This window comes from Babylonia areolata, chromosome 4 (assembly GCF_041734735.1).
Source record: "Babylonia areolata isolate BAREFJ2019XMU chromosome 4, ASM4173473v1, whole genome shotgun sequence".
In the NCBI taxonomy this organism is placed as follows: domain Eukaryota; kingdom Metazoa; phylum Mollusca; class Gastropoda; order Neogastropoda; family Buccinidae; genus Babylonia; species Babylonia areolata.
This window is the reverse complement of record NC_134879.1, coordinates 18364726-18392653: the sequence shown is the minus strand read 5'-3', so window position 1 is coordinate 18392653 and position 27928 is coordinate 18364726. Positions and strand designations below refer to the sequence as shown.

At 42.0% G+C, this 27928-nt stretch overlaps 1 protein-coding gene across 1 annotated transcript; it reads right to left on the bottom strand.

The window, feature by feature from the left end:
* Positions 1 to 8594: 8594 nt before the first annotated feature.
* Positions 8595 to 27738, bottom strand: LOC143280914 (G protein-coupled receptor 137Ba-like). The gene is made up of 7 exons (XM_076585693.1): positions 27216 to 27738; positions 16001 to 16044; positions 15067 to 15301; positions 12556 to 12705; positions 11410 to 11541; positions 10772 to 10884; positions 8595 to 9499 (listed from the first exon to the last, which is right to left on the bottom strand). The coding sequence occupies exons 1-7, from the start codon at positions 27642 to 27644 to the stop codon at positions 9136 to 9138; spliced, it is 1467 nt and encodes a 488-aa protein (XP_076441808.1). The 5' UTR covers positions 27645 to 27738; the 3' UTR covers positions 8595 to 9135.
* Positions 27739 to 27928: the final 190 nt, after the last annotated feature.

The following is a 27928-nucleotide window of genomic DNA, read 5'->3' as shown; positions in this document are numbered from 1 at the left end:
TGTCAGTGAAGGGCTGCCACCTCACTGCCGTCAGTCACAGCTTACAGGTCAGGGTGTCAGTCACCACCCTCTGTTTAAACTTTTCCTCTTGGGATAGCGTTACTTTTCTTCTACAAAACCAATGGCACCATTGACAAGTCCACAACAATCTAATGATTGCCTTTCACACTTGTGCCACACTGGTCTCATATCAAGGTTTGAAATTCAAGGGGTCAAAACAAAGAAAAGCAACCCCCCCCAAAATATTGACTGAAGGATACTGAGGGAATGCTCAGGCACAGGTCCTATCCTATGCTGTTGGACCTTTCCCAATGCTGTCCAGGATCACGCTTGACGAAGTCGCAACATAACTGACTAGCTGCATCATAGAAACAAAACTTAAGTAATGAAAACTGGCACGGGAAAGAAATGAAAGATGGGGATTCAACGGAAGACTAGATATGATACTGAATCTTTCTTTACATCATACACAATCCATAAGCATGTGCATGCACCACAAGCAAGCACATGTATGCTCTCTCTTTCACGTGCAAAGATATAATATGTACACTCCAGTCAAATCTCTTTGGTGTTCCAAGCAATTGATCTTCCCAAATGAAGGCAACAAACAGTCATAAAAGCTTTTCACCATGACCAGTGACTGCCAAAAAATGCTCTGCCATTCTCATTCCCACAGCGAGAGCAAAATACTAAATCAATAGAAACAATCATACATGCATACACACACACATACATACATAGCAGGATGTAAAAAAGCTGTATAAGCTTATTCTTTTACCCTCCATAAAGATCATTTTGACTTCTCACACACATGCTTGCACACATTAAAATGCTGACTAAACTATGAACAGTGGTCATCAAAATCACAACTTTCGCAACTGGATCTTGTCAGTTCAATATCACATTCAATGAAACACTGGAATGGCAAATTCTTCACAAATATAGAATTCAAACCAACAACTTGCAGGGCAACATTACAAGAGGATGGCATCATAGGCTAATTCTGAAAACAGTTTTGTTTAGTTTTAAACATTATAGTAATGAAGCACTAAGAAAAAAAAAATTCAAGGTCATAAAAGTTGAAATGCTACTGCTGAAGTGGAGGACAGATGGGAGATTTCAGAAAAAAACATGGCCCAATACAAACATGCCAAAAGCAGCAAACACCACGACTTGGACAGTCGATTTGCTTCCACACAACAGGTGCTGTGTTTGCTAACAAAGACAAAATAAAGTTATACAGATCACAATGGCATCAAGGTATACAGACAAGTTACTAATTTGAATATCACACACACACACACACACACACACGCACACACACTATAAGCACAAACTAATATGTAAGTGTTCTACTCAATTAAAAAACTGCACACAAGCCCACAGCAAAGTTCTAAATATGCATCTGAATCATTTTAGGGAAAAAAAAGGGCTGTCATTATTTGTTCAGTAGTGCCCTGGACTGAGTTGCATGAGCGATCTCAGCAGCGCTGATTTTGCTTTGCTTTAATAATTTTCCGGTCCAAATGATTAGCATGGACTCGGGGAAAACAGTTGATGGTAAGAAAACTCAGCACTGCTATGATAGCTCACACAACCCAACCCTGCACAGTAATTGCCTAACGTTATGAAACCAGACAAGGAGAAAGGCTGACATTTTACAGACTGCAGCCCGTTCCAACAATGTAAACAAGCCTGGATCATAATCATGTTCACAATCACAGATATTTCAGCATGACAAAGATGTCCAATTACGATTCATTTTAATCCAATCGTATACAATATTTACAATCCATTAAACGACACTGTGATTCTGACCAGATTCCTATCTTTCCAAGTCAGAAATGAATAGTGAAGTTTAAACTATCAAGTGCTGTTTCTTAAAAGCATGACAAACAAACAAACAAACCAAAAACCAAAAAGAGAAGCTCTTTACTGTATCTCTTTCAAAATACAGTTTGATGCAGATGCCTCTAATGGTTCAACAACAATACATGACAATTTTCAGTCAGCACAGAAACAATCTCCTGTCTTCATATCCAACTGTTACCATGTCAGTTTAGATGGATGGTTTTGACAGGCACACCAGCTGAGTGTTTTGATAAACCATTGGATTTTCAATGTGAGGGTCCTGGATCTGAATTCCAGTTCTGTTGAGTTAAGGGAGGAGATTTTTCCAGGACTCTAGGTCACCACATGTAGACCTGCTACCCCCTTCATGTGCATACACATGCTGGAGATCAAGTACACGTCAAGATCCTATAGTTCATGCCAGCAATTTTGGGGTTATGGAAACTAGAACATACCCAGCAAGCACATCCTAAAAACTGAGTATGATTGACAATGGACATACATGTAAAAGCCCATTCATACATATAAGAGAACACTGGAGTTGCAACCTACAAATGCAGAAGAATAAGCATGGATGGCTTCATCTAGATGTATGGGCTGAAAGGAACTCGTACAAAACATGATGTCTAGCTCACAATGATATGGCACAGTGGATCACTGGAGACATGGTCACACAGACTTGACAGACCAGTAGCAGATGGCACAAGTAGCTGTAGATGGCTTTAGGGTGCAAATGGGTTATCTGGTTAAGGCTCACTGGCATCACAATTATCAACACAATTTCTGTTTTAAGTCTCATCTTTGTCACAACAGTACAAGATAGGTTTGAAGTGAAGAGGAATCCCATGGGGTGTTCCCTCGAAAATGTGTGGACTGTCCAGCACCTGTCAAATATCCTATTAAAAAAATATAATGCAGCATTTCTCTTGAGCAATTTTGTTATATATATAAAACAAAAAAAGTTTCAAGATTTAGGAATTAGTAACTCTGTCTTCATCTTTACAATTTCAACACGAAAGACCAAAAACCCTCAATCAGTAAATGCATAGAAACAATTCTTTTGATTGACATTTTGCGCCCCAGTAGACAGCTCAATGGGTACCAATAAAACCCGGAAATCACACATTGTTACACATGCTACTACAGTCCTCTCAACCTGTGGAATGCATCAGTCTGTCGATCGATTTGTGCGTAAAACATACAAGGTGTGTCTCAACAATCCAGGGCTGGTTTGCACAAGCTATGTTAGCGGTGCTGTCAAATGGACAAAGTTTAGTTTTTGTTTTTATAGACTCAGCAGTCATCTTTCAATTCATCGCTGTAGTCCTTAGCAGTGCTATGTTTGCTCCACGTTTAGAATTTTCCTGTCCATGGAATTATTTTAGTATATTACTTTTTGTCAAAACTGATCTGTGTGTGTGAAATCAGGCTGGTCTCTCTGAGGAGCGCACACAGCATGTCACCACAGTGCAGTGCCATCTTATTTTTTTTCTTTCTTCTTTTTCCTGTCTCTGAGTGTATTTGTTTTTACAATCAAAGTGGATTTTGCAACAAAATTTTGCAGGGACAACACTTTTGTTGCCATGGATTTTGTTATGTGCAGTAAATGCATGCTGCATATGAGACCTCAGTTCATTGTCTCATCTGAATGACTAAATCCGCGCGGACTTAGGAAAATTCTTTACGCTGAGCAAACTTAGTGATGCTGAGATCGCTCATACAACACAGCCCGACTGCAGAATGCAAACAACAAACAAAACTCCAACACACAGAGTATTTCTTAATGAGTTGTGACAATACCTGAAACAAGCTCACACCAGAAACATCACACAAAGAGTATGCCCGAAAACAGCCCTCTACCAAGAACACTTTTAAGCATGGTTTACATTTCAAAAGAAGAGACAATAAACAAAAAGGGGTCAGCAGCAGCAAAGCAAAAATTTTTTTAGATGTAAAAAAGATACCAACAAGTTTGACGGTAAATATGTATTGTCCACAACAGATGACATCAACTGATCCTTCAGTCAACATTTTTTCTGCTATGTTTTTTCAACTCAAAATAACAACAATAAAAAATAAAATGTAATGGTGATAATAATTATGAACACTTATTGAGCACTTTCTCTCAGGTAGAGCTCAAAGTGCTTTTTATGTACATAACTCAAATTTGAAATGACAAAATCGTAAGTCAATATAAACACTCACCACAGACATGACACCATTCATCTGACTCACTTGCACACCCACTCACACATATGTGCACACACACACACACACATAGTCAGAAACACAAGACATTCATGATATGGATGAAATGCGGTTTGGAACTGCGGTTGACAAAGACATTTCAATACTGCTTAACACAGACGGGTCATCAAAGGAGCTTTGAAAGGGGCTGTGGAAGCTGAGTGTTTAATATGTAACAGCAGGAGGTTCCAGATGGTTGGGCCCTGAAAGGAAAGAGCACACTGATGGAAGGATTTTATTCTGACAGATGAATGTAATGATGTGAGTTGTCAGAAAACAAAACAAAGAAACCCTTTATGACTAATACTTACAAACTTTGTATCACAAAAGTGAAATGACTGACACACAAGCAGACAGAGATTAAAAAGGCTTTGTTCTGTTCACCAATTATGACAATTAGTTCAAACATAAATCTAGATTGATGAAAGCAAGATTATCATTAGCAAATTTTGTGCCATACATTCAACTGAACCATATCTATCTTCCTATATATACATATAACCAGTTCTTGTGTGCATAGATACACACACACACACACACATATATATATATATATATACATCTATGCACACAAAAACAACTTTCTACAGACATGTGGTTTGTTTAACAACAACAAAATCACACTAAATACTAGTCATTTCATAATATAAGGCTTGGTATTGTAAAAACAAAGAGCTTTACCATACCAACAGCAAAAGGTTATTGAATATTCAATGGTCTCAAGATGATACCATACTTACAGCCTGTCACAAAGTGAAGAGTCCAACACAATGATGAGAGAATTCAGTCATGATCAAAGTGCAGCTTCAAGCAAAGTGCCCGCTTTGAATGTCTTTTTCTCCAACTCATACTGTGTAACAGGTATGGTTCAGTGTCCAGTCATATGAGTTATTCATTATCAGTGGTGAAGTTCATACAGAACAAATGCAGTTCGAACAAAGAATTCAATGGTATTTTTGGTGATTGCTAACTGGAGAATGGAAGATACGGAACATGTATTGGCCCTTGTGTGCACACATGCATGCACACACACACGCAACCACATGAATGCACACACACACACACACACACACACACACACACACACACACACTGCATTCAATCAGTCAGTGTTCAGAGGCAACCAATGCAATTTCAAGTGCACATCACCGGACTTTTCATAACACTTCCCAAACCATGATTTTATTATTTTCACAAGATAATTTATCACAATTCTTTTCTTTTTTTCACTTCTCTTCACAGATCACATGGTATGCTTGTGGCCTGGCCCATTCTTAACTTAGTCAGACCATATAATGTTCATGCTTGACAAATCCAGGCAAATGCTGAACACAAACTCTGATGTTAATTCAAGGGAAAATAAAATCATCCTGCAGGCAAAATGTATATGGATAACAAATATGCCAAAATATCTGCATTTACTTTGAATTGCTGAGTTCATCGCCATTTATTTATCATCAACAATGCAATGCTATCAATGGCTACATTTGTCATTAGTAACCTGAAAGAGATGCTATTGAAACTTTTTTCTCTTTTCTCCTCAATGGAAAACCATACAAAATATTTTTTTAGTCTGAACGACTGTGAAGATGGGACTAAAACTGAAGTCTGTGAAAGGCGTGTACAGTTATTTGAATACATCAGCACCAGTCCAGTCATAGCGAAAGGAGGGGTGATAGGCATAGCAGGGAAGCCATCTTAAGATTCAGTGGCACGAACCACAAAAATATTACTCCTTGGCCAGAACAAGAACAAAACATTCACAATAAACATATTAAAAAAAAAAAGAGAAAATGTTTCAAAATTCAGTTCCTAAAAGGAAAGGGGGAAAGACAGCAAAAAGAAACTTTTGATCCTTTCTTTGAGAAATTGATCATAGAAACCATACTTAATTCTATCCCTTTCTTTGCAACTACAGCCTTTGCACATTGCAAACACCATGGAAAGGAAAGAGCGGATGATGGACATCTGATTATATTTCATGGACTCCTAAGACTGAAGTAGGTGGCAACTCAGGCATACTGCTCCATGGTACCTCCTGGTTTCCACTTTTAGCTTGGTTAAAATATACTTAAAGCTCTCATACCTATTTTATGATCACTGGAGTTGTAAATTTAAAATCACCGTGTCAAAGGCTCTGCATAAGAAAGCGGGGCCTAATTTCCTCCTTCCGTCGTTTTGACCTTCCCCAGCCAAAGTCAGATACCCACACACCCATGTGGAGTAAGGAACGATGGAAAAGTACCTCTCACCAAGTACACAACACCATACTGAATGAGGGCCTCCAACTCTGATCACTAGTGATCACTGGATCAAGTCCAGGGCCTAACAGATTTGGCCACAGCACCTCTCTACGAGGAGGAGACCAGCCAGGAGTAACCAGGACACCAACATTAATCAGTTGATGTCAACTTGTCTGGATATGGTCACAAAGAAATCTTGTCATCCTACATGGGATGTCATTACTAAACAGGATAACCTGACATAGAAATCTTACTGCAGTCATTTTCATGGCAAACATTGTGGCATTGCGATAGGAAGATTCATGAGCAATATGTATGCTGTACATAGACAGCAATAACAGTCTGTCTAACTTACTGGTACATGTTTCCAGAAAGGCACTGAAAAGGCTAATTGGTTTAACAGGTAAACTTGGCAAACTCAACTGTTTGGCAAACAGACAAACCCAACAGCTGAAACTTTCTAGGAGCAAATTCTACACTTGGTCATAATCATACTTATTCTTTTTTTCTTCTTCTTTTTTTCTACTCTGGTAATACTGTCAGTAATCCCTGCTGAACATAGTCACCGTTAAAAATATGCCTGGAGTCTTCAGTGTCAGTGCACAACAGAGTAAGAATTATTCTATTTTAGACATATAATAAAATGAAATTTGTAAATGTGCTTGTTTCAAATCATCAGTTGTTTTAAAAATGTCCTTGATTTACACACACGCAAGCATGCACATGCACACACACACACACAAACACACACACACTCACACACACACTTATCTAAAGGAAAAACAATTACAGGTTAATGACTATTCAAAAATCAATGAAGTTAAACTCTAACCAGGACAGTATAACCCTTTGTATAACAAAAAATATCACAACATTCCACCAACTATTTCAACAGTCATGTATTCACACAACCACACTCACCACATTTGTTACAGCTTAGTCAGTGGCGCAACCTGTTTAAGCACGATGAATGCATTATGGTTTATTCCTTAAAAAATTATCCTTAAAACTTTTGGACTTATATGAGAAATTTTGCAAACAGGAGGAGTTTGTATTATACTCCATGTTTGGTGATACATATACTTACCATATCAAACTGATGCAAACTAGGCCTATCGGTTTGCTCTGCTTGGCCAAATTTCGTGTGGCTAACAGTGAAAAGACGCCCCTTCTTGCCCGGTCCGCTCTTAGCCAATCAAACGCCTCTAAAAGCTATAAGCGCTGAATCATTCCTTTGGCCAAGGCTCTCCATGCCATCTTGTCAGGTTTTTGGTCTGTCTCGTCTTACGCTTTTTTTGGCTAGTAAGCATATGCATTTGGCCTTATTTTGCTGCATGCGGCTTGTCTGTATATTATTCTTAAATTCTGTGTACTCGTTTCAACTCGGCCCCCTCGATTCGTTCGTTGTTTTTCTACCTCTAAGTCGATCCTGTCTTTCCTTTCTCTGTTGGGGATCGGATTTTAGCTGGGTGCCTACGTGCGGGTACCATAAGTTTAAGCCATACTATTATCGGTTTACTAGACTGCTAGGATCCCATATTTCAAGGGAGCATCACAGCACACCAGCTGACCCAAACAGACTATGTGACATCTGTTTGAAATAAAGGGAGGGATGGGTGGGGAGCAGTGGGGAGCCTGACTTTGCACAAAGACCCAACAAATATTGTAATCTGCTTGAGTGTTCACTGTGTAAGCTCTCAATGATAACTGAAATTGAGGCCATGAATGAACAACAGTGAATTAAAGCTTAAAACAGACCTGAAAACTGACAATTCGAAACAGATCTGGGAACTGATAGCATTTTGCCGTCACTTTCTATCATTTAGTGTGAGTGTGTGCAGGCAGTGGTGTGCATATGTTTATGTGTGTGTGTGTGTGTGTGCGCGCGCGCACGCGCGCGCGCGTGTGCGTGTGTGTGAGTGCGCGTTTGTATGTGTGTGCGTGTGTGTGCACGCATGAGTGTGTGTGTGGGTGGGTGGGTGGGGTGATTGGGAGGGTGCATGTGCATTCATGTGCATTATTTTTTCTTAACCCTTTCTCATGCAATCCAGAAAAACTGACCCCCTGCTCTGCATCTCTTCATAACATTGCACTGGGGGAACAGAAGAGAAACTGGGGTCAAGATCCAGCCCAAAACACTAATCCATTCTTACAGATAAGTTTCTGAAACTGAGTTCATCTACATGCATGCATCCCCCCCCCCTCCCCAACTACCCCCCCCCCCCCCCCCCCCCCCCCCAAAGCCCCCACACACCCACAACACACACACACAGACATGCACACCACAGAGATAGTCCCAATCTGAAAATCTCCTATCACTCTATCATTTTAAGACCAGTCTCACTCTCAGAGATGATAACATCAATCACATGCATTCCAGCTTTTATCAATGGGCTGACACTCATACACACCACCCACTGATTTTTTGAGGATTAAAAAAAAAAATCAATTAAAAACATGAAAAATGCTTCTTTCAAGTCATCTTAAGTCACACACATATTTCATCTTTCCAGTTTCACATCTTGATAATAAGACATCAGCAAGTCTTTGTTTGGTTCCCATCCAGAAAAGAATTGAGCCATGTATAAAAACATTAAAAAAACAACAACAACAGCCAATGGTTGATCACAGAGACAGCACAACCAGTTTCTTTCAACTCCTCCACACACACACACACACACACAAACACACATAGAGAATGTTTTAAAACAGGTCCCCTGAATGGAGAGCACACAAGCTGCAGTCATCACCACACCACAACCCGCCCTGACGATCAACATACCCACAAGATCTCTTAGTAAAAATGCACAGAGTGAGACTGCATCAATCGCTGATGCTCTTCGGCGGGTGTGCTGAGAATGGCGTGCGCAGGAGGGGTCATCACAGAGTCCGAGGGAGACAGGTTGGTGCTTGGCGACGAAACAACCGGGGCCGCCACTGCCACCACCACGTTGGGCTGTGCAGCTCTGGTCGGTAAGCTCCGTGGCAAGCTCCCAGAGGTTCCCCCGCTGAAGGCAGCACCGTAGGACGTGGAGCGAGACGCGGCCAGGAGACTGCTGCGGTGGGAGCCCCGCGTGATGGGTGTGCCGCTGGGGGTGCCGCTAGGGGTCCCTCGTGATGACGACTGGTTGATGGAGTAGGACCCGCTCTCCTGGGGACTGAGGGGGATGAGGGAGACAGACACACATTTTTCAGTTGTCTGATTATGTCTGATTATTGTAGAAGACAGACATTTTTCAGTTGTCTGATTATGTCTGATTATTGTAGAAGACAGACATTTTTCAGCTGTCTGATTATTGTAGAAGACACACAATTTTCAGTTGTCTGATTATTGTAGTAAACACTGACCACCTGCGTCAGCTTAAAGTTTGTTTAAACCCCCCACCCCCACCCCCATCTCCCTTGCTGAGCCTGGATAAATTAAATTAGACCAGTGTGCCATGATTAACCTACACTTTGCATTCTTTTATTAGATGGTGTGACTGATTTCACTTTACAAAAGCAGTACAGTGCGAAGAAGAAAAAGTCAGTCAGCAGCAGTTTATAGAAAAAAAAACCAAAACAAAAAACAAAAAAAACCCCTCTTATATCTGGAAGTTTGACAGCTCATATTTTAGTGTGAGCAGAAGTATATAACTGTGAAGGTGAATAAACAGAGCAAAGTATAACTCTCTTTTTAGATATAGGAAATGCATCTCTTGAAGAACTACTTTCCACTCAAGTACATGTCTGTATTCATTCCACGTCAGCACAAAATGTTTTATAATTTATATCTGTAACTGTGTAACTTAATAATGCTTGTTTTTTTTAAACTAAAAATCAAGATCTGTAACTTAATATCACTTTTGTTTTTTTTTAAATCCAAAAATATTGTTTGCAATAATTTCTTTTTTGTGTGGTTGTGTGTGTGTGTGTGTGTGTGTGTGTGTGTGTGCTGTGTTGTGTTGTGTTCATATATATATGTGTGTGTGTGTGTGTGTGTGTGTGTGTGTGTCTGTGTGTCTCTGTGTGTGTGTGTGTGTGCGTGTGCCTGCATGTGTCTGCTATGTGCACATGACTGCTAATGGCATATAGCAAGCTTGAAGACTTAATGAATTAATTTTTTTGTATAGTTGTATGGAGGAAACAGTGGGGGGGGAGGAGGATTGGGGGGGCGGGAGGAGGCGGGGGGGGGGGAAAGAGGAGGGGGTATGGGCCAGAGAACTCTGACATGCCTGGCAAAGAATATACAAGTTCAAAGTTATACGCACATCTATTCATGACCCCCCCCCCCACACACACACCCCCCACCAAAAGTCTCCTTCTCCTCTCTCCTCCTCCTCCTCTTCTTTTTCCAGATTTCCTCTCCACCCACCCACCCACACCTCCATCACAGAAGCACATGCACTAGAGTACACGCAAGCATTTGGGTATCAATCACGTTCACCTACCTCCTTGAGCGAGCGTCCACCTGAGACAAATCGTCGTCGCTGTCATAGCGGCGAGGGTTGTCAAAGAAGAACACTTTGGATCCATGACTGCTGGTGGAAAAATCAGTCATTGCCTGCACCCAAAAAAGAAAGACATTTTGGCTACGAACACAGGATCATAAAAAAGTACACGTGTGGGTGAAAATTTCAGTATGCTGGTGTGAATAGAACAGAAAAGAACAGAATATGATAGAATAAATTTTATTTATCATGACCTCCGATTCATTAGACACAAGGCACATGCAAAGTAATTAGATGTGTGTGTGTGTGTGTGTGTGTGTGTGTGATATTTTTGGAGAGAAACTTCAAAAACCGTCGTTCAATGCAAATATCACACAAACATATGTAGTACGCATAATACATGAAAAAAATGCACATACACACACAAGCATTTGCATTCATATACAAATCACACACACCACACACACACACACTGCATAAAGCCACTCAAGCAACACACACACACACACACACACACACACACACATGCACACATACACAAACACACACACACATGCACACATACACAAACACACACACACACACACACACACGCACACATACACAAACACACACAAAAACAAAACACATATGCCTACCACAGCACTGGACTGTCGCTTGACCCGGAAGAAGAGCACGACAATTGAGATGGGAAGCACCTCCCACACAAACAGAACAATGCCAAACGACACATAGGCAAAGCTCTCCGACAGGTTCTTCACCGTATCAACCTACACACATCAATCACCTTAGTATCAAACACATTTTTAGCTGACTGCTGTTTTTTTTTCTGCAAGTCATTTTCCAATGAATGAAAAGGATTTATAAAATAACATCATTTACTGATGTGAGAAAAACGACAACCCCTCCCCCACCCCGGCACTCCCCCCACCATCAAAATGTTCATTCTGTTTGTATGGTAGTCATGTCCCACAATAACGATCAGAACAGCAAAGGTGGCTAATTATAATATGCTTATAAAAAAAATGTCAGTGTGTGTGCAAGCAAGAATGTGTTTGTTTATTCAATGTATACATGTAGTATGGATTGGTTCAAAATACTCATATCATGCAATCTGTCAGCTTCAGTTATAAATGTATTGTCACATTTTTTGCAAGAAAGGTCTTCAAACAGATATAGAATTTAATTACAGTAGTACCCTTTGAAATTAGATAAGGAGACAGTATTTTTTTCTCAGATTGTTATCAAGTATTCTCAAATCAAAATTCAGCCATGGATCTCATGTTAAAAAAATCTTATGTATAAACCTGCACTGCAACTTTGAAATTTTATATAAGCTGACAAATAATTATTGTATATTTGGGCATTTCAGAATAACCATTATACGTTTGGACATTTAAGAATAATCGTTGTATGTTTAGGCGTTTCACAGCACAATATTAAACATAAACTGATCATGATAAAACTGACAGAAAATATAACAAAAAAAAAAAGAAAAAAAAAAGAGAGAGAGGCCATTTTCATTTTGCAAGGGTGTGCATGCTGTGTACATTCTTGTTTCATAACCCACCAAACAATGACATAAATTATGGGATCTTTAACAAGTGCATCTGATCTTCTGAACGTTAACACACATGAACGGGCTTCAGGCACTAGCAAGTTGGCACAGATACGTTGACTGGAAAAAGCTCCTCCCTTAACTCACTGGGAGTCACCCACTAGGACTCAAACCCGGGACCCTAAGGCATTTACCAAGTGGCTGTTGTGCCCATCAAGTTTTTTACCTGATCACTGACGTTGACCCAGTCATAGCCAAAGCCGGGCAGCTTGTTGCGCACTTCTGGAGACACTGTGATGAAGTTGTACACGGCCCGTGAGGTGAACAGCGTTACGATCAGGACGGACACCACCACCGCTTGGCACACACTGGTTCCCTGTCAGCCAGTCATTAATCAGTCCATCATCAACATGCACAACTAGCTAACTGTGTCACCAAATAAACAATCATGACTGAGTCCAAACAATCAGTGCAAAGGGGACACAGAAATCAAGCGCTAATTTGATCTCTGAGTAGATAACTGACAGTTGTCTTGACATGTTCACTGCCCATGGCAGCAGAGGTAAGGCCTCTGCTCCTCCTCGCCACCCCCCTTTCTTTTTTTAAATGCAGATAATAATAATAATAATAATAATGAATATTTGGACGCCCTATCTCCGGAGAGCCCAGAGCATTTACAAATACAATTACACATACATACATTGATGCAGATACACTTCATGACATTCATTTGCCTATATACATCACAAAATAAACAGGTCACACACACACACACACACACACACACACACACACACACACACACACACACACACAACCAGGCATTCATACCAATACAGCATCATTCCTCTCTCTACCCACCAACAATCGCAGACAGACACATGTGTGGTGAAGCACATATGGATCAGTCTGCACACTTTGTCACCCCATTGTGACTGTCACTGACTGGGGGTGTGCTACTGTGTACATTCATGTTTTTCATAACTCCCCCCCCATACCCATACCCTCCCCCCCACACACTGGGCATGAGTTACATGCATACTTGACATTTGCATGTGCATACTAAAGAAAGGGATTTTCAAGGACTTCACATGTCATGACCTGGAGCCATTTGCATTGCTTGGACTGAAGAGCCTAGTATGGTCATAACCCACTACTAACTGTGTGTAGTATGGAACTGACCAACGGCGTAGATCGGTCATCGTAGGCATTTAGTCACGTGTAACTGTCAAAAAGTTAGAACCAAGCAATGCAACTGGCTCCTGGGGAACTGCAAAAACCAATTTGACATTTACCCACAAAGCACCAATATCAGGATCAGTGAACTCAGGACTCTCAACTTCAATGCTCTAACCACTCGGCTGGAGCACCTGCCAGCTATTTGTTCAAACTTTCCAATGTAAAAATAGACATATAAAAGGTGTGGGGAGAGACGATGGAAGTTTTGATCCGGTTGATTTTTTTTTTTTTTTTTTTTTTTTAATCACCACTTCTACATTCAAGGGCTGTCTTTCTCATAACTGAGCATGTAGTTAAAATATTTCTGTGTTTCTTCTAATTCTTTCTCTTTGAATGCTTTTTTATTTTTTTATTTTTTTTTCAAAAATTAGTTTCATGGGACAGGAAAAAAAGGAAGCAGAAAAAGAAGAAATACTGACTGCTGCATTCACCAGGCTGTTACAATGACTGTTACTAAACAGGAAATGCGGACACTTAAATTATCAGCTTGTTTCTATATATTGCATACTCTCTCTGCCTTGAATAAAAAAATTTAAAAAAAATAAAAAAAACACTACGAGTTTTCTCTCTCTCTCTATTATTATTATTGAGTATTATTGATAAAATTATCTACAAATTAACTCCACAGCCAGATAATTGATTTTTATGAGTGTGTCTGTTTGTCCTTTGTCCTCATCATGACATCTTAAAAAAAAAAATTTGCCTTCAAACATGGAGCTCAAAGTGTACACTGAGGTGTTGAATATCAATGACTACAGGTGGAAAAATATGTCACTGCCTTAAAAAAAAAAACACCACCAAAAAAAACAACAACAAACAAACAAACAAACAAAACAACCAAAAAAACAAACAAGCAAACAAACAACAACAACAACAAAAAAACACACACACAAAAAAAAAACAGAACACAGAATCCTAACCAGGTGCATGGATGAGTGTTACTTTCAGTTTGTCAGTGTGAGTGTGTGTGTGTGTGTGTGTGTGTGTGTGTGTGTGTGTATTCACAAATCTGGTTATTCTCTTCACAAATCTTGTCATGTGTGTGAACAACTTCAGCCTGTAGGTGCTTTGCGAGAAGAGAGATCATCTTTTGCTTTGTGGAGGACGGGCGAAGTGGCCCAATGGTTACAGCACTGTATTCTTGCCCAAGCTTCCTGAGTTCCATCCCTGGTCTCACGACACCTGGTAGGTAATATGTGAATATTTTTTTCATTTGAGATCCTGCAATCCAAGCCAGCCTTCAGTGGGTTATGGAAATAAGAACATACCCGGCATGCATACCCCCGAAAATGGAGTATGGCTGCCTACTTGGCAAGGTAAAATAAGTCATACATACATATATACATATATATATATATATATATGTAAAAGCCCATTCATGCATATGAGTGAACATGAGGGTTGCAGCCCACAAATGCAGAAGAAGAAAAAGAAGAAGTAGAAGAAGAAGAAGAAGAAGAAGAAAGAAGAAGAAAGCTCTCTGGAGACCACCCCTGACCTTTGCTTCCAGGACCAGGCTGGAGGAGGACATCTTGGTCATGCGAAAGATGCAGACGGAGAGGGCGATGGCGAAGATGATGAAGAGAGAGTCGTTGACAGCGACGCGGATGTACAGGAGGTACATGGGGATGTAGTTGCACTTCTCCTCGTGGATGCGCACGGCCACCGCGCAGGCCAGGTTGGAGAGGGTGAAGATGAGCACAGCGATGACGATCACCACTCGCAGCGGTTTCCTGCGGGGCAGGACACACGGCCCCATTGTCATGACATGTATTGAAGGAAGTACGCGGAAGGGCGGGCATACTGTTGTTGTGTTAGAATACAGAATTGTGTCCACAGAGAGACAAGAGAGGCAGAGAGAGGGGTGGGGGGAGAGATGAGAGGAGAGAGAAAGAGAGAGAAAGGAGAGAGAGACAGACAGACAGACAGACAGAGACAGAGAAATAGAAAGAGAAAGAAATGACAAATGTATCACATATTAAATTTTTTTTAAAATGATACAAAAAACCAAAAAAAACAACAACTGGAATATGAAATGTGAAACTTGCATGCAACATATTTGTGTGTTCCATTCAAAAATAGCAAGAGACAGACTTTGAGGTGATAAATATTTCACATAGAAATGAAAAAAACAACAACTACACAATAAAACATAGATCGTAAAAGAAACTTTATCCTGTATTGCATTAAAAAAAAAAAAAAAAAAGATTCAAAGTGTAGTTTCTTTTCTTTTCTTTTTTTCTTTTTTGATGTGATAATAGCACATCGTGTTTTACAAAATATGATTAAAACTGCAGCTTTTAAATATATGAAATATAAGCAAGGAAAACTTGTAAAAGAAACTGATTGCACAGAAATCAAAGGGAAGGAAGAGATCTTTTCACAGTTTCTATTTCACAGTCTCTAATTCATAAAAACAGAGTATTACTCACTTATATTTTGAAGGCTCATACTTAGCTCTAGCCTTGAACACAACCTGAAACAAACACATTAATGTTATGCATGAGTTTAACTTTTATGAAACAGTAGTTTGGAACTCCTCTCAGTTTCTCACTATGTTTGTGTTTCAGATCCAACTTTTTTTCTTTCTTTTTTTATACAATCTAAACAGTTGGGTTCTTTTTTTAAGTCACAAGAAATACATGCATGTACACACACACAACCTACACACACACACACACACACACACACACACACACACACAGGCCCAGCCCTGTGAAACACAAAGGCAGAAAAAGAAAAACAACAACAACAAAAACAAAAACAAAAAAAACAGAAGAAAAAACAGAAAAAAAACAGGAACATGCCTGATCTCAGAAATGACTTATCTTGGGTCATTTTGATTTCTAGCTCCTTAAGAGTTAACAAAACCCTTTTTGTGTGTCCCCTGTGTGTGTGTGTGTGTGTGTGAGTGTGTGTGTGTGTGTGTGTGTGTGTGTGTGTGTGTGTACAAATTTTACCTGTCTCTTTCGTGGTGTGAATTAAAAACAACAACAACAACAACAAAATATTACAACCACAAACAAGTCTTTAAAGTTTAATACTTGTTTCTTATCTAACACTTTGTGGTGTGTTTATTTGCATGTTGGGTTTTCAATTTCCTGGGTAAAAACAAACCAAGTGAAATATAAATATGACAACAAATCAGGACCACACTTATACTACACAATGGCTCTCGAGATGAACTCCAGATTACAGCCTTGATGGAACTGAAACATGAGGGTAATGATACAATACATAAAGCCCACTCCATTCTTCATTTGTGTTCAACAGGTCTGTTATCAGTTCCCAATCATGTTATGACCTCACCTGACCCTGTCAAGAACCTACAGTTACAATGATAGAAAAAGGACACTTAACACAAACAAGGATCAGTGGTGGGTGCAATAGCCATGTGGTTAAAGCTTTGGACTTTCAATATGGGGGTAACAGGTTCAAATCTCAGTAACAGCATCTGGAAGATGGAAGATAAAGGGTGGAGATTTTTCTTATCTCCCAGGTCAACAGATGTGCAGACCTGCTAGTGCCTGAACCCCCTTTGTGTGTATATATGCATGTTAAAAATCCTGTAATCCATGTCAGCGTTTGGTGCATTATGGAAACAAGAACATACCCAGCATACACCCCACAAAAACAGAGAATGGCTGCCTACATGGTGAGTGGATAAACAAAAAAATGTTTATACATGTAAAATGTTACATGTCTCCATGAGTGTGTATGTGTGTGTGGATGACTGAAACCAAACTGAATGACAAAGGAAACGAGTGATGAGTGCCTGATGAGTGCCCGATGGCATCTGTCAGTTGGCTCTACCCAGGTAGGAAGCCTGTTGTGCAAATGACCCCATGTTTGTAAAGTGCTTAGAGCTTGGTCTCCGACTGAGGATAGGTGCTGTATTATATAAGTATCCATTGTCACCTGATAAAGCGACATTTATGCACTGCTAACTGGTCGTGGCGGAGTGCTGGGGCAATAATAGTGCATTAAATGCATATTTTACGCACGACTTCAGTTAGTTATCTCCATAAATAGACTGGCTTTCTTTTCCCCCTTTTTTTCAATATTTACAGAAAGAGTAAAATTGGTTTTTAAAGAATAGTGAATTACTGCTATATTTCATAGATCTCTGACTTATATTTAAATCCATAGCCTTCTTCATGCACACATATAGTTGTTCAAAAATAAACCCAGACAGTGACTGAGATAGGAAGGGCAGGTGCAAAGGAGGAGATGGGTTTGGTGGTGTGACTGACACATCATTCCACACAATTTCCTGACACCCACTTGAAGAAACAACAACAACATGGCAACACATCCTGTGATGTCTCACACTTCCTTGTATAGTATCCTTGATACGTAGTGTCTCTGCTCTGAACAATGAAATTTTCATGATAAACTGAAGGACACATGTATACAAATTATAATATACATTACTGCTCTCTCATTTGGATTTTGGACTTTGTTTTTTGAAAAACACACACACACACACACACACACACACACACACACACACACACACATCCACTCAAGCTCATACCTTTTCTTGCTCACATGCATGTGTGCATATGAACACACACACACACACACACACACACACACAGAGAGAGAGAGAGAGAGAGAGAGAGAGAGAGAGAGAGAGAGAGAGCACACACTCATTCACTTACTGAGTTACTCACTCACTCACTCACACCCACACAGACACAGACACGCACACCTACCATCTCTACCATCTGCACTCCCCTCTCTTGCATGTGCGCATGCACACACACACACACAGTGCATAAAAACACACACTCATTCACTTACTCACAGACACACAGTCACCATCCCTGTCTTCTACACCCACTCTGTTGCATGCGTACGCACACATAAACACACACACTCATACATGTACACAGATACACACACACAAAGTGACACACACACTTGCACTCTCTCTCTCTCTCTCTCTCTCTCTCTCTCTCTCACACACACACACACGCACAAACACACATGCACAAACACACACACACACACACGTACACATTATTATCATGGATTTTCTTGTTAAACTTTGGCAAAGCAAGTCCCCCTGTTTGAAACTGATTCAAACTAACACTACTAGTTACAGACTCTGAAGCATACACAATAAAATTCAGATAGTATTATGACAGGACATCCTTTAAAAATACTTTGTTTAAAAAGTACTGGGAATCCCCCAGTCATGACATGACTTGGTATGTGTGTATCTTGGGAATAATGTCAAACAAGAGCACAGGAGATTTTGAATTGAGACTCTGTGTAATCATTTACCAGCCGTGATGGAGAAAGATTACAAACATCTGCTGGCATCAGTCGTAAATCAGTCAAACAATCTTCAAGAAAGGCTATCCCTAGAAACAGAGACAGAGAAAAGAGACAAGGACAAAGACTGAAAGAGAGACAGAGAAAGTATCGCTATGGTTTTTAAAGAGTCACAACACTAAAATACACCATAACTAAATCACATGCACCAGCTGTGTCTTTAGTCACCCTCAGAAACAATGTGTGACATCAGCTAGTGACTCATCTGTGTGTGTGTGTGTGTGTGTGTGTGTGTGTGTGTGTGTGTGTGTGAGAGAGAGAGAGAGAGAGAGAGAGAGAGAGAGAATGTGTGTGTGTGTGTTTGGTGTGTGTGTGCATAGATCTGCGTGTGCCTGTGTTTGTGTGTGTACAGGTGTGTGTGTGTCTGTGTGTGTGTGTGTGAGAGAGAGAGAGAGAGAGAGGGTGGGGGAGAAATAGGAAAAGGAAGTGCAAAGAAAAACAAAAGAAACATCTGTCACAGGTGTCATTTCGTACTGAAGTGTGGCTAAATGATTGCTTTGACAGGAGGCGAGACACCACAAAATGATTTTTTTCATATGCATACAGTGAAGCAGACCATTTATGCAATTTTATTACCTATACAAAAAAAATAACAACCAAAAACCACTTTTCTCCCAGACTGCAACTTCTACTACACACACACACACACACACACACACACACACATGCACACACACGCATGCACACATGCACACACACACATACCTGCCACCCCCCTCCCCCCACAAGACCCTCCCCCTCCCCCAGTCCCCCAACACACACATGTGGAGTGGAGTGATGGCCTAGAGGTATCGCGTCCACCTAGGAAGTGAGAGAATCTGAGCACACTGGTTCAAATCCCGGCAGTGTCACCAGTATTTTCTCCTACTCCACTATACTTTGAGAGGTGGTCTGAGGACTAGTCATTCGGATGAGATGATAAACCGAGGTCCCATGTGCAGTATGCATTTAGCACGTGTAAAAGAACCCATGGCAACAAAAAGGTTGTCCCTGGGAAAATTCAGTAGAAAGATCCACTTCGATAGGAAAACAACTAAAAAAACTGCAAGCAGGAAAAAAATACGAAAACATGGGTGGCGCTCTCAGTGTAGCGACATGCTCTCCCTGGAGAGAGCAGCCCAATTTCACACAGAGAAATCTGTTGTGACAAAAAAGAATAAAACAATACAATACATAAAGTCAGTCTGAGATAATGAGTTATCTTGACAAAGTACTGATGTGAGATCATGCACACATGTGCACATTCACATACACAAAACAAATAACACACACAATGCACACACACACACACATACACACACACACACACATGCCATGCACATGTGTGCAAGTGTACATGTACACACTGAAAAGTGGGTCAGACAGACTTGAAATTTCTCACCAGTAGTGGTTTCTTGGCACAGTAATACAATACAGTTGTTTGCAGTTTTTGCTGAGCCAATGACTTCTTTATTCCATTATGAAAGGTTAATCCTTCCTTGTATTTTGTTGGCAGTTTTGTTATTATTATTACATTGATTTATTTTTCTCTGAGGCAACTACCTACTTATTCTATCCAATTGAAAAGGTAATCTGTTCAAGACTTTTGCGAACAATTTTCATATGATGGCAAATCTATAATTTCTTCAGGGTATTTAAAAAAAAAAAAAATCATATTTAACCAAGAAACCCCTATTCTCCTTACACCATCATTCATCACTTTACCTCATCCCCCCCCCCCCCCTCCTTTTTTTTTTTTTTTTTTTTTTTTTTGAAGAAAGAAAAAAAAAGTACCCTTACAAATATACTGATCTTGAATTACAACATATAACTTTATAACTAAAATAAGGCGTATTCATTCATTTGTTCAGTGAGTCAGTCAGTCAGTCAGTAGCAGGTCAGGTCAGGTCACTAGATCTGCTACTGGTAACCTGAAATCCAGTACAACCTGTTCAGGGTCGGATTGCCGGCGACTAAACCGGCACTCTCACCACTCCCTTCCGGGACTGGTGAGGCGGGTGGCTAGACACCCTTATGGAATTAAAAACGAGATCCATAAAAGGGCGTCGGCTCAGGAGAGCCACCGACGGCCATCTAGCTCCACCGTGCTGTGTGCATGCCACACACACAGTTGGCCCCCGGGGTGTGTCTACCCATGCATGCGAAGTCTGGATCCGGTAGAATCTGCGGAAGAAACCTAACGGTTCAACGGAGAGGAAGGCGGATACAGCAACGCACTGTGGAGTGCAGAGAGCAAGATGAGACACTGAAAGGATATCTTGGTCATCCACTGCATCCGTGCTCATCCTCCAGTTGTCTCGACTTAGTCTTGCCACTGGAAATTGGTGGACCCGGACGAGAGAGTGAGGTCGACGTTGCGCAACTCCTCTTCACTTTAAACAAACTCATCGCGCAAGTCATCAGTCATCCATACTGACCTTTCATCCTTCATCATTTCATCACCCCCAAGTCCTGTGGCGACAGGCGAGCGACGAAACGACAGGTGTGGGTACACTGGCAGTCGCAGCCGCAGACCTGCACGCAGGCGGTTCAGGCCATAGGGTCGTTCTTCATCGACAGGAGCAGCGATGGAGCTCGGCAGCCGTCTGAGCGTCTGAGCAGCCCTCTTTAGGAATGCACTGCTCACCTCCCTGGCATGAGGAAGGGGCTAGAAAAGGTGCCCTAAAAATTGCCTGCTCCATATCGCCCTGGCCAGCATACCGCGGCTGGCGGGGACCCTACATCAGCGGTCGAAACAAAGAGAAAGAAAAGAAAAATACAAGGATCGTTCCTCTCACCATTGGTGCCTGGAACATAAGGACTCTCCTGGACAGAGATAACGTGGACAGACCCCAAAGGAGAACGGCACTAGTTGCATCCGAACTCGCCAGATACAACATCGACATCGCAGCCTTGAGTGAGACTCGGCTTGCAGGCGAAGGTGAGCTCTGTGAACGGGGATCTGGTTACACCTTCTTCTGGAGTGGACGAGGAAGCGAAGAGCGACGTGAGGCTGGCGTTGGTTTTGCAGTAAAAACAGCACTTGTCAGCAAGCTAGCAGGAATCCCAAAGGGAGTCAACGATAGGCTTATGACCATGAAACTCCCACTGGCATCTGGCCAGAAGCACCTCACCATTGTCAGTGCCTACGCCCCAACCATGACCAACCCGGATGAAGTGAAGGCGAAGTTCTACGAGGACCTTCACTCTGTCATTGCTGCTATCCCTAAAGCAGACAAGCTCATCATTCTTGGGGACTTCAATGCTAGAGTTGGCTCTGACTACATCTCCTGGGATGGAGTGATTGGAAAGCATGGTGTGGGCCACTGTAACCCAAATGGATTGCTTTTGCTTCAGACCTGTGCAGAGCACGAACTGCTGATAACCAACACAGTTTTCTGCCTCCCTACCCGTAACAGGACGTCATGGATGCACCCTCGCTCAAAGCATTGGCATCTCATCGATTACGTCATCGTCAGGAAAAGGGATAGGCAAGATGTACGTGTGACAAAGACCATGTGCGGCGCCGAGTGTTGGACAGACCATCGCCTTGTAGTCTCGAAGCTGAATATTCGAATCCAGCCCAAGAGACGCCCCCAAGGCCAGAAGGCTCCAAAACGGCTCAACATTGCTCAGCTGAAAAACATCACCATCAAACAGACCTTTGTGGAGCTGCTGGAAGATCGTCTGGAATCCGCCTCTCTGGACAACCAGAATGTGGAATCTGACTGGAGGACCTTGCGCGAGATGATCTATAGTACAGCTTCAGAGACCCTGGGACCCATGACCAGAAAGCACAAAGACTGGTTTGATGAAAACTGTGAGGAAATCAAGCAGCTTCTGGATGAGAAACGCCGTCTGCATCAAGCCCACCTGAGCAACCCAAAGTCCACATCAAAAAAGGATGCGTACAATGCCATCCGCAGGACTGTTCAGCAAAAGTTACGTCAGATGCAGGATAAGTGGTTGAGCGACAAAGCCGATGAGATCCAGGGATATGCTGACAGGCACGATATGAAGAGGTTCTATGATGCCTTAAAAGAAGTCTACGGTCCCACATCCTCAGGATCATCCCCCCTCCTCAGTGCAGATGGGAATACCTTGATCACCGAGAAGGAGAAAATTCTCAAACGCTGGGCTGAGCACTTCAACAGTGTCTTAAATCGCCCTTCCTCCATAAATGATGAAGCCATAGACCGGCTCCCACAAGTCCCCATCAACGAAGCACTGGACGATCCGCCAACACTTCTTGAGACCCAGAAAGCAATCCGTCTGCTATCCAGTGGCAAAGCACCTGGCTCAGACTCCATACCAGCAGAGGTCTACAAGGATGGAGGCACTGTGCTGACTGAGAAGCTCCATCAGCTGTACTCACTCATGTGGAAAGAAGAGACGATCCCCCAGGATTTCAAAGATGCATCTATCATTCACCTGTACAAGCGAAAGGGGAACCGGCAAGCCTGTGATAACCATCGGGGCATTTCCTTGCTCTCTATCGCAGGCAAGATACTTGCCAGGATCTTACTAAACCGCCTCACAGCACACCTTGACCAAGGTCATTTGCCTGAGAGCCAATGTGGATTCCGGAAAGAGCGTGGAACCACCGACATGGTGTTTGCTGCAAGGCAGCTGCAAGAGAAATGTCAGGAGCAAAATGCTGCTCTGTTCTCCACCTATGTTGACCTCACTAAAGCCTTCGACACCGTGAGTAGAGAGGGACTGTGGAAGATCATGGCCAAGTACGGATGCCCTCGGAAATTTATTTCCTTGGTCAGCCAATTCCATGAAGGCATGCAGGCTCGAGTCCAGGACAATGGTGAAACATCTGCTGCTTTTCCTGTCACAAATGGTGTCAAGCAAGGCTGCGTCCTGGCTCCAACACTGTTCAGCCTCATGTTCTCTGCAGTGCTTACTGATGCCTTCAGAGATGGCGATGTTGGAATTGGCCTAAAGTACCGAACAGATGGCAAGCTGTTTAACCTCAGAAGGCTTCAAGCAAAAACGAAGGTCATGACAGACATCATCAGAGACTTTTTGTTTGCTGATGATTGTGCCCTCAACGCTGGATCTGAAGCTGACATGCAACTCAGCGTGGACAAATTTGCCACTGCCAGCAGGAACTTCGGCCTTACCATCAGCACGAGGAAAACTGAAGTTCTCCATCAGCCAGCCCCAGGGAAACCCTACGTTGAGCCCAACATCACAGTCAACGGTCAGAGACTCAGTGTGGTGGAGCGGTTCACATACCTTGGCAGCACATTGTCACAAAATGCGACCATTGACGATGAAGTGAACGTCAGGATTGCAAGAGCAAGCGCAACTTTTGGTAGACTCTATGCAAATGTCTGGAACAGAAGAGGCATTGGTCTTGAGACCAAACTAAAGGTGTACAGAGCAGTAGTTCTCCCCACACTACTGTACGCCTGCGAAACTTGGACAGTGTACCAACGACATGCCAAGAAGCTGAACCACTTCCACACAACATGCCTAAGGAAGCTACTGAACATCAAGTGGCAAGACAGGACCCCAGACACGGAGGTGCTTGCAAAAGCCACCCTTCCCAGCATCTTCACCATCCTGATGCAGTCCCAGCTTCGCTGGGCTGGACACGTGGCGCGCATGCCAGACCATCGGCTGCCCAAAAGGCTCTTCTATGGCGAGCTGCAACAAGGGAAGAGATCACACGGAGGTCAGAAGAAGCGCTTCAGAGATACTCTGAAAGTCTCTCTGAAAGCGTTTGATATCAACCCTGACTCCTGGGAGGAATCTGCAGCGGACCGTGACAAATGGCGCACTGCTGTGCACAAAGGTGCCAAGTTGTGCGAGGCCAACAGGACTGCTGCAGCTGTTCAGAAGAGGCAGGCCAGAAAGTCACGGGCAAACAAGCTCCCTGACAATGATATGCCTGTTCTTGTCTGCCCCAACTGTCAGCGAACATTTCGTGCGCAGATTGGACTATTCAGCCATCTGCGCACTCACAGATAGATTCATGAGCATCCCCCCCCCCCACCACCCTCCCCCCATCCCCCAGCTGGATGACAACGATGGTCATCATCGATCTCGATGGACACACACCAGCTGATTACTGTACATAAACAGCGCGTCCACGAGTCATTTGATATCTTTATGGCTTTCACTACTTTCTTCCACCTTGTGCATGACCACAGGTATCACATTTTAAATCTATTTGCTGAGAGCAGGAGGAGTTCCGCGACAGTGGAGTAGGGCCTTGTGATAACGCATCTAACTAGGAAGTGAATGTCCATGGTTTCAGTTCCACTGCCCCCTCCTACCCCCACCAGTAGACCTGGGGTGATTTATGGGTGCTGGTCATTCAGATGACGAGAAACTGAGATCCTCTGTGAACCATACATTCAGCACATGTGAAAGAGCCAATGGCAACAAAAGGGTTGTTCCTGGCTAAATTCTGTAGAAAAATCCACTGAAACAGTAAAACAAACCACTTGCAGTCAGGAAAAAAACAACAACAAAATCAACACACACACACACACACACACACACACACACACACACACACACGCACGCACTAAAACAGAGTGGTGCTGCACTGTGCCATGGCACCCTCCTCAGAGAGAGTAGCCTGAACTTCATACAGAGAAATCCTTTTAAACAAAAAGGTAATAGACTAATACAATACAAAGCAATCTGTCAGAAGAGAAGACAAAAGAGCGTAATAACAAAAGAATTCAAAAGCTCTCCCTCCTTCCCCCCATGGGCCTGGCTGGTCAGAAATATGCTATGGATTCATTTTGTGTTCACAATGCCCCTTGAGCTGTCTAAAATATGAAGCTTGAGGAGCAGGAGATCATGATTCATCAGCTGTCATAAAATACATCGGCAAGGTCCATGATATCTGCCTGTCATCTTGCTCTGGAGCCATATCTTGATGTTATGAAGAAAGCTAAAGGTGCTGTGACCAGATGCTATGCAGCTACGGTCAGTGAGGACACAGAATGTTGCTCCACACTACTTAGATATATATATATATATATATATATAAACGCCTGTATAGCTCACTGTGATGTGTTCTAGCACCTTACAACTAACATACCTGTGTAAAAAAGACTGGTCTGTAATTTTGCAGGCTAGAGCTTTCTCCTTTCTTGAAGTTGAAGACATGAATCTTTCAGGATTATGGAATTTAAAGACGACAGGCGCCAATGCCATCTGGGCCATTTGCCTTCTCTTTCCTTTCTTAAACATCATAATAATGCTTTTGAGGTCTAGAGTTATAGTCACTTCACATGCCAACAACTAATACTCAGCTGATACATTGTACTTGTAGGACATGAAGATATTGTCTTTTTTTTTTCCTTTTCCTTTCAAATAACTATTTATTTCAAGACCAGGTTATGTCTTTGCTTGAACCAAACAGACTTTGTCAAACTAAACTTGATATTATAAATAACAATGTGAACTGTTGTAATGTATGACTTTATTTCACTAGTGTCAGTGTCATACGGCATTTTGATTATTGTAACAATATTATAATGAATAGAATGTGTACTGTAGAATGTGTGAACAGCATGTTTATTGCACAATATTATAATGAATAGAATGTGTACTGTAGAACATGTGCACAGCATGTGTTCAAATAATCAGTTCCAAATGAACAATTCAAATGGAAAGATAGAGATGCAGGGAAAACAATAGATCTGGCTGCGAGAGTGCTGGGGCATACACTGTGGGAACAGCCACAGGCTTGGTCAGACACATCACAGTCCTACTTGACATGCTGCGTCATGTGGAATAACTGACTGATAACATGTTGGACATGATAGATGTATGCCTATGCTAACACTTAAAGTCTCATCACACACACACACACACACACACACACACAGTCCTCTGTACATAGGTAGACAGTGACACACACATTACAGCACACACACACACACACACTTAGACACAGAATCACACAGACCCACAGACACCCTACCACACACACACACACACACACACACACAAAGAGACTCGCACACAGCGACTCTCACACACACAGACCCTCTACCCCCCCCCCCCCCACCCCACCCCCCTCAAACACACACACACATATGCATGCATGGCAGAGTGAGAAAAACTTTTTCTTCTTCTTTTTTTTTTTTTTTTTCAGTTCACCTACACACTACGATCTATACACATCAGGCAGCTTGTATTAATGTACGTAAGGTTCCCTGGATATGCTTTTTTGTGTTATGAATCTTTTGTGGAAACAACAGTAAAATAGACGATACGTACTTGTAGGCTATATGGTAAATATAGATATATCTAATAATATTGCTTCTTTTTCTCCCCAGTGCTTACCTGAGCGAAAAACAAGACCAGCAAACACAGCATGGTAAACTGGAGACACACCGGGAAGCAGTAAAGTAGCCAATACAACAGCATCGGCAAGTCGTTGGCGATGTCACAGTCCTTGAAATAAAACGAAAATAAAGTCGTGCGTAGACCTGACCAGATCAGACAGCTGAACAAAAACACTGTCTGATAACTGAATCGTTTGTGGCGGTAGTACCATATCATCCATAGCTGCACGTACACAAACACAAACAAAAGAGCGTAAATTGCAGTGTAGACGATTGTGATATTGAGTTCCACACTTGGAGGCAAGGCAGGTTTTAAAGTAGGCAGAGGGGCCCAAGTTGATCGCGCATATTTAACCAGTGCTTCTTTGGCATCACCGCTTTCTTTTTGTTCAGTTGGATTAACAAAACTTGCCATACTGTCCGTCATGTTTTGCAGGCAGCTAAAGGCATCACATGACTGCTGTTTAACTGATTTATGTTAGCTACATTGATATGCTTCAAGTCATTATCCCAGTACCGCCCAGTTCCCGTCAGTATTTGGAAATAGATCAGCTGTGACCTTCACCTTTACGCAGCAAAATTTGGGTCATTTCTATTTTTTCGCCGTTATACATTGTACGGAAGCTTTTGTTGACTAAAGAGACACTGGTATAGGCTATACAAATAGTTGTCTAATAATGCTGTATCTAAAAAATTCTTGTGTTTCAGGAT

Excerpts from the sequence above, each read along its gene's own strand:
- LOC143280914 (XM_076585693.1), bottom strand. The coding sequence starts at position 27,644 with ATGACGGACAGTATGGCAAGTTTTGTTAATCCAACTGAACAAAAAGAA. Across the intron at positions 12,706-15,066 it reads GCCTGGTCCTGGAAGCAAAG|GGAACCAGTGTGTGCCAAGC; the intron begins GTCAGGGGTGGT and ends ACTGGCTGACAG. Across the intron at positions 10,885-11,409 it reads AGCGACAGTCCAGTGCTGTG|GCAATGACTGATTTTTCCAC; the intron begins GTAGGCATATGT and ends TTTTGGGTGCAG.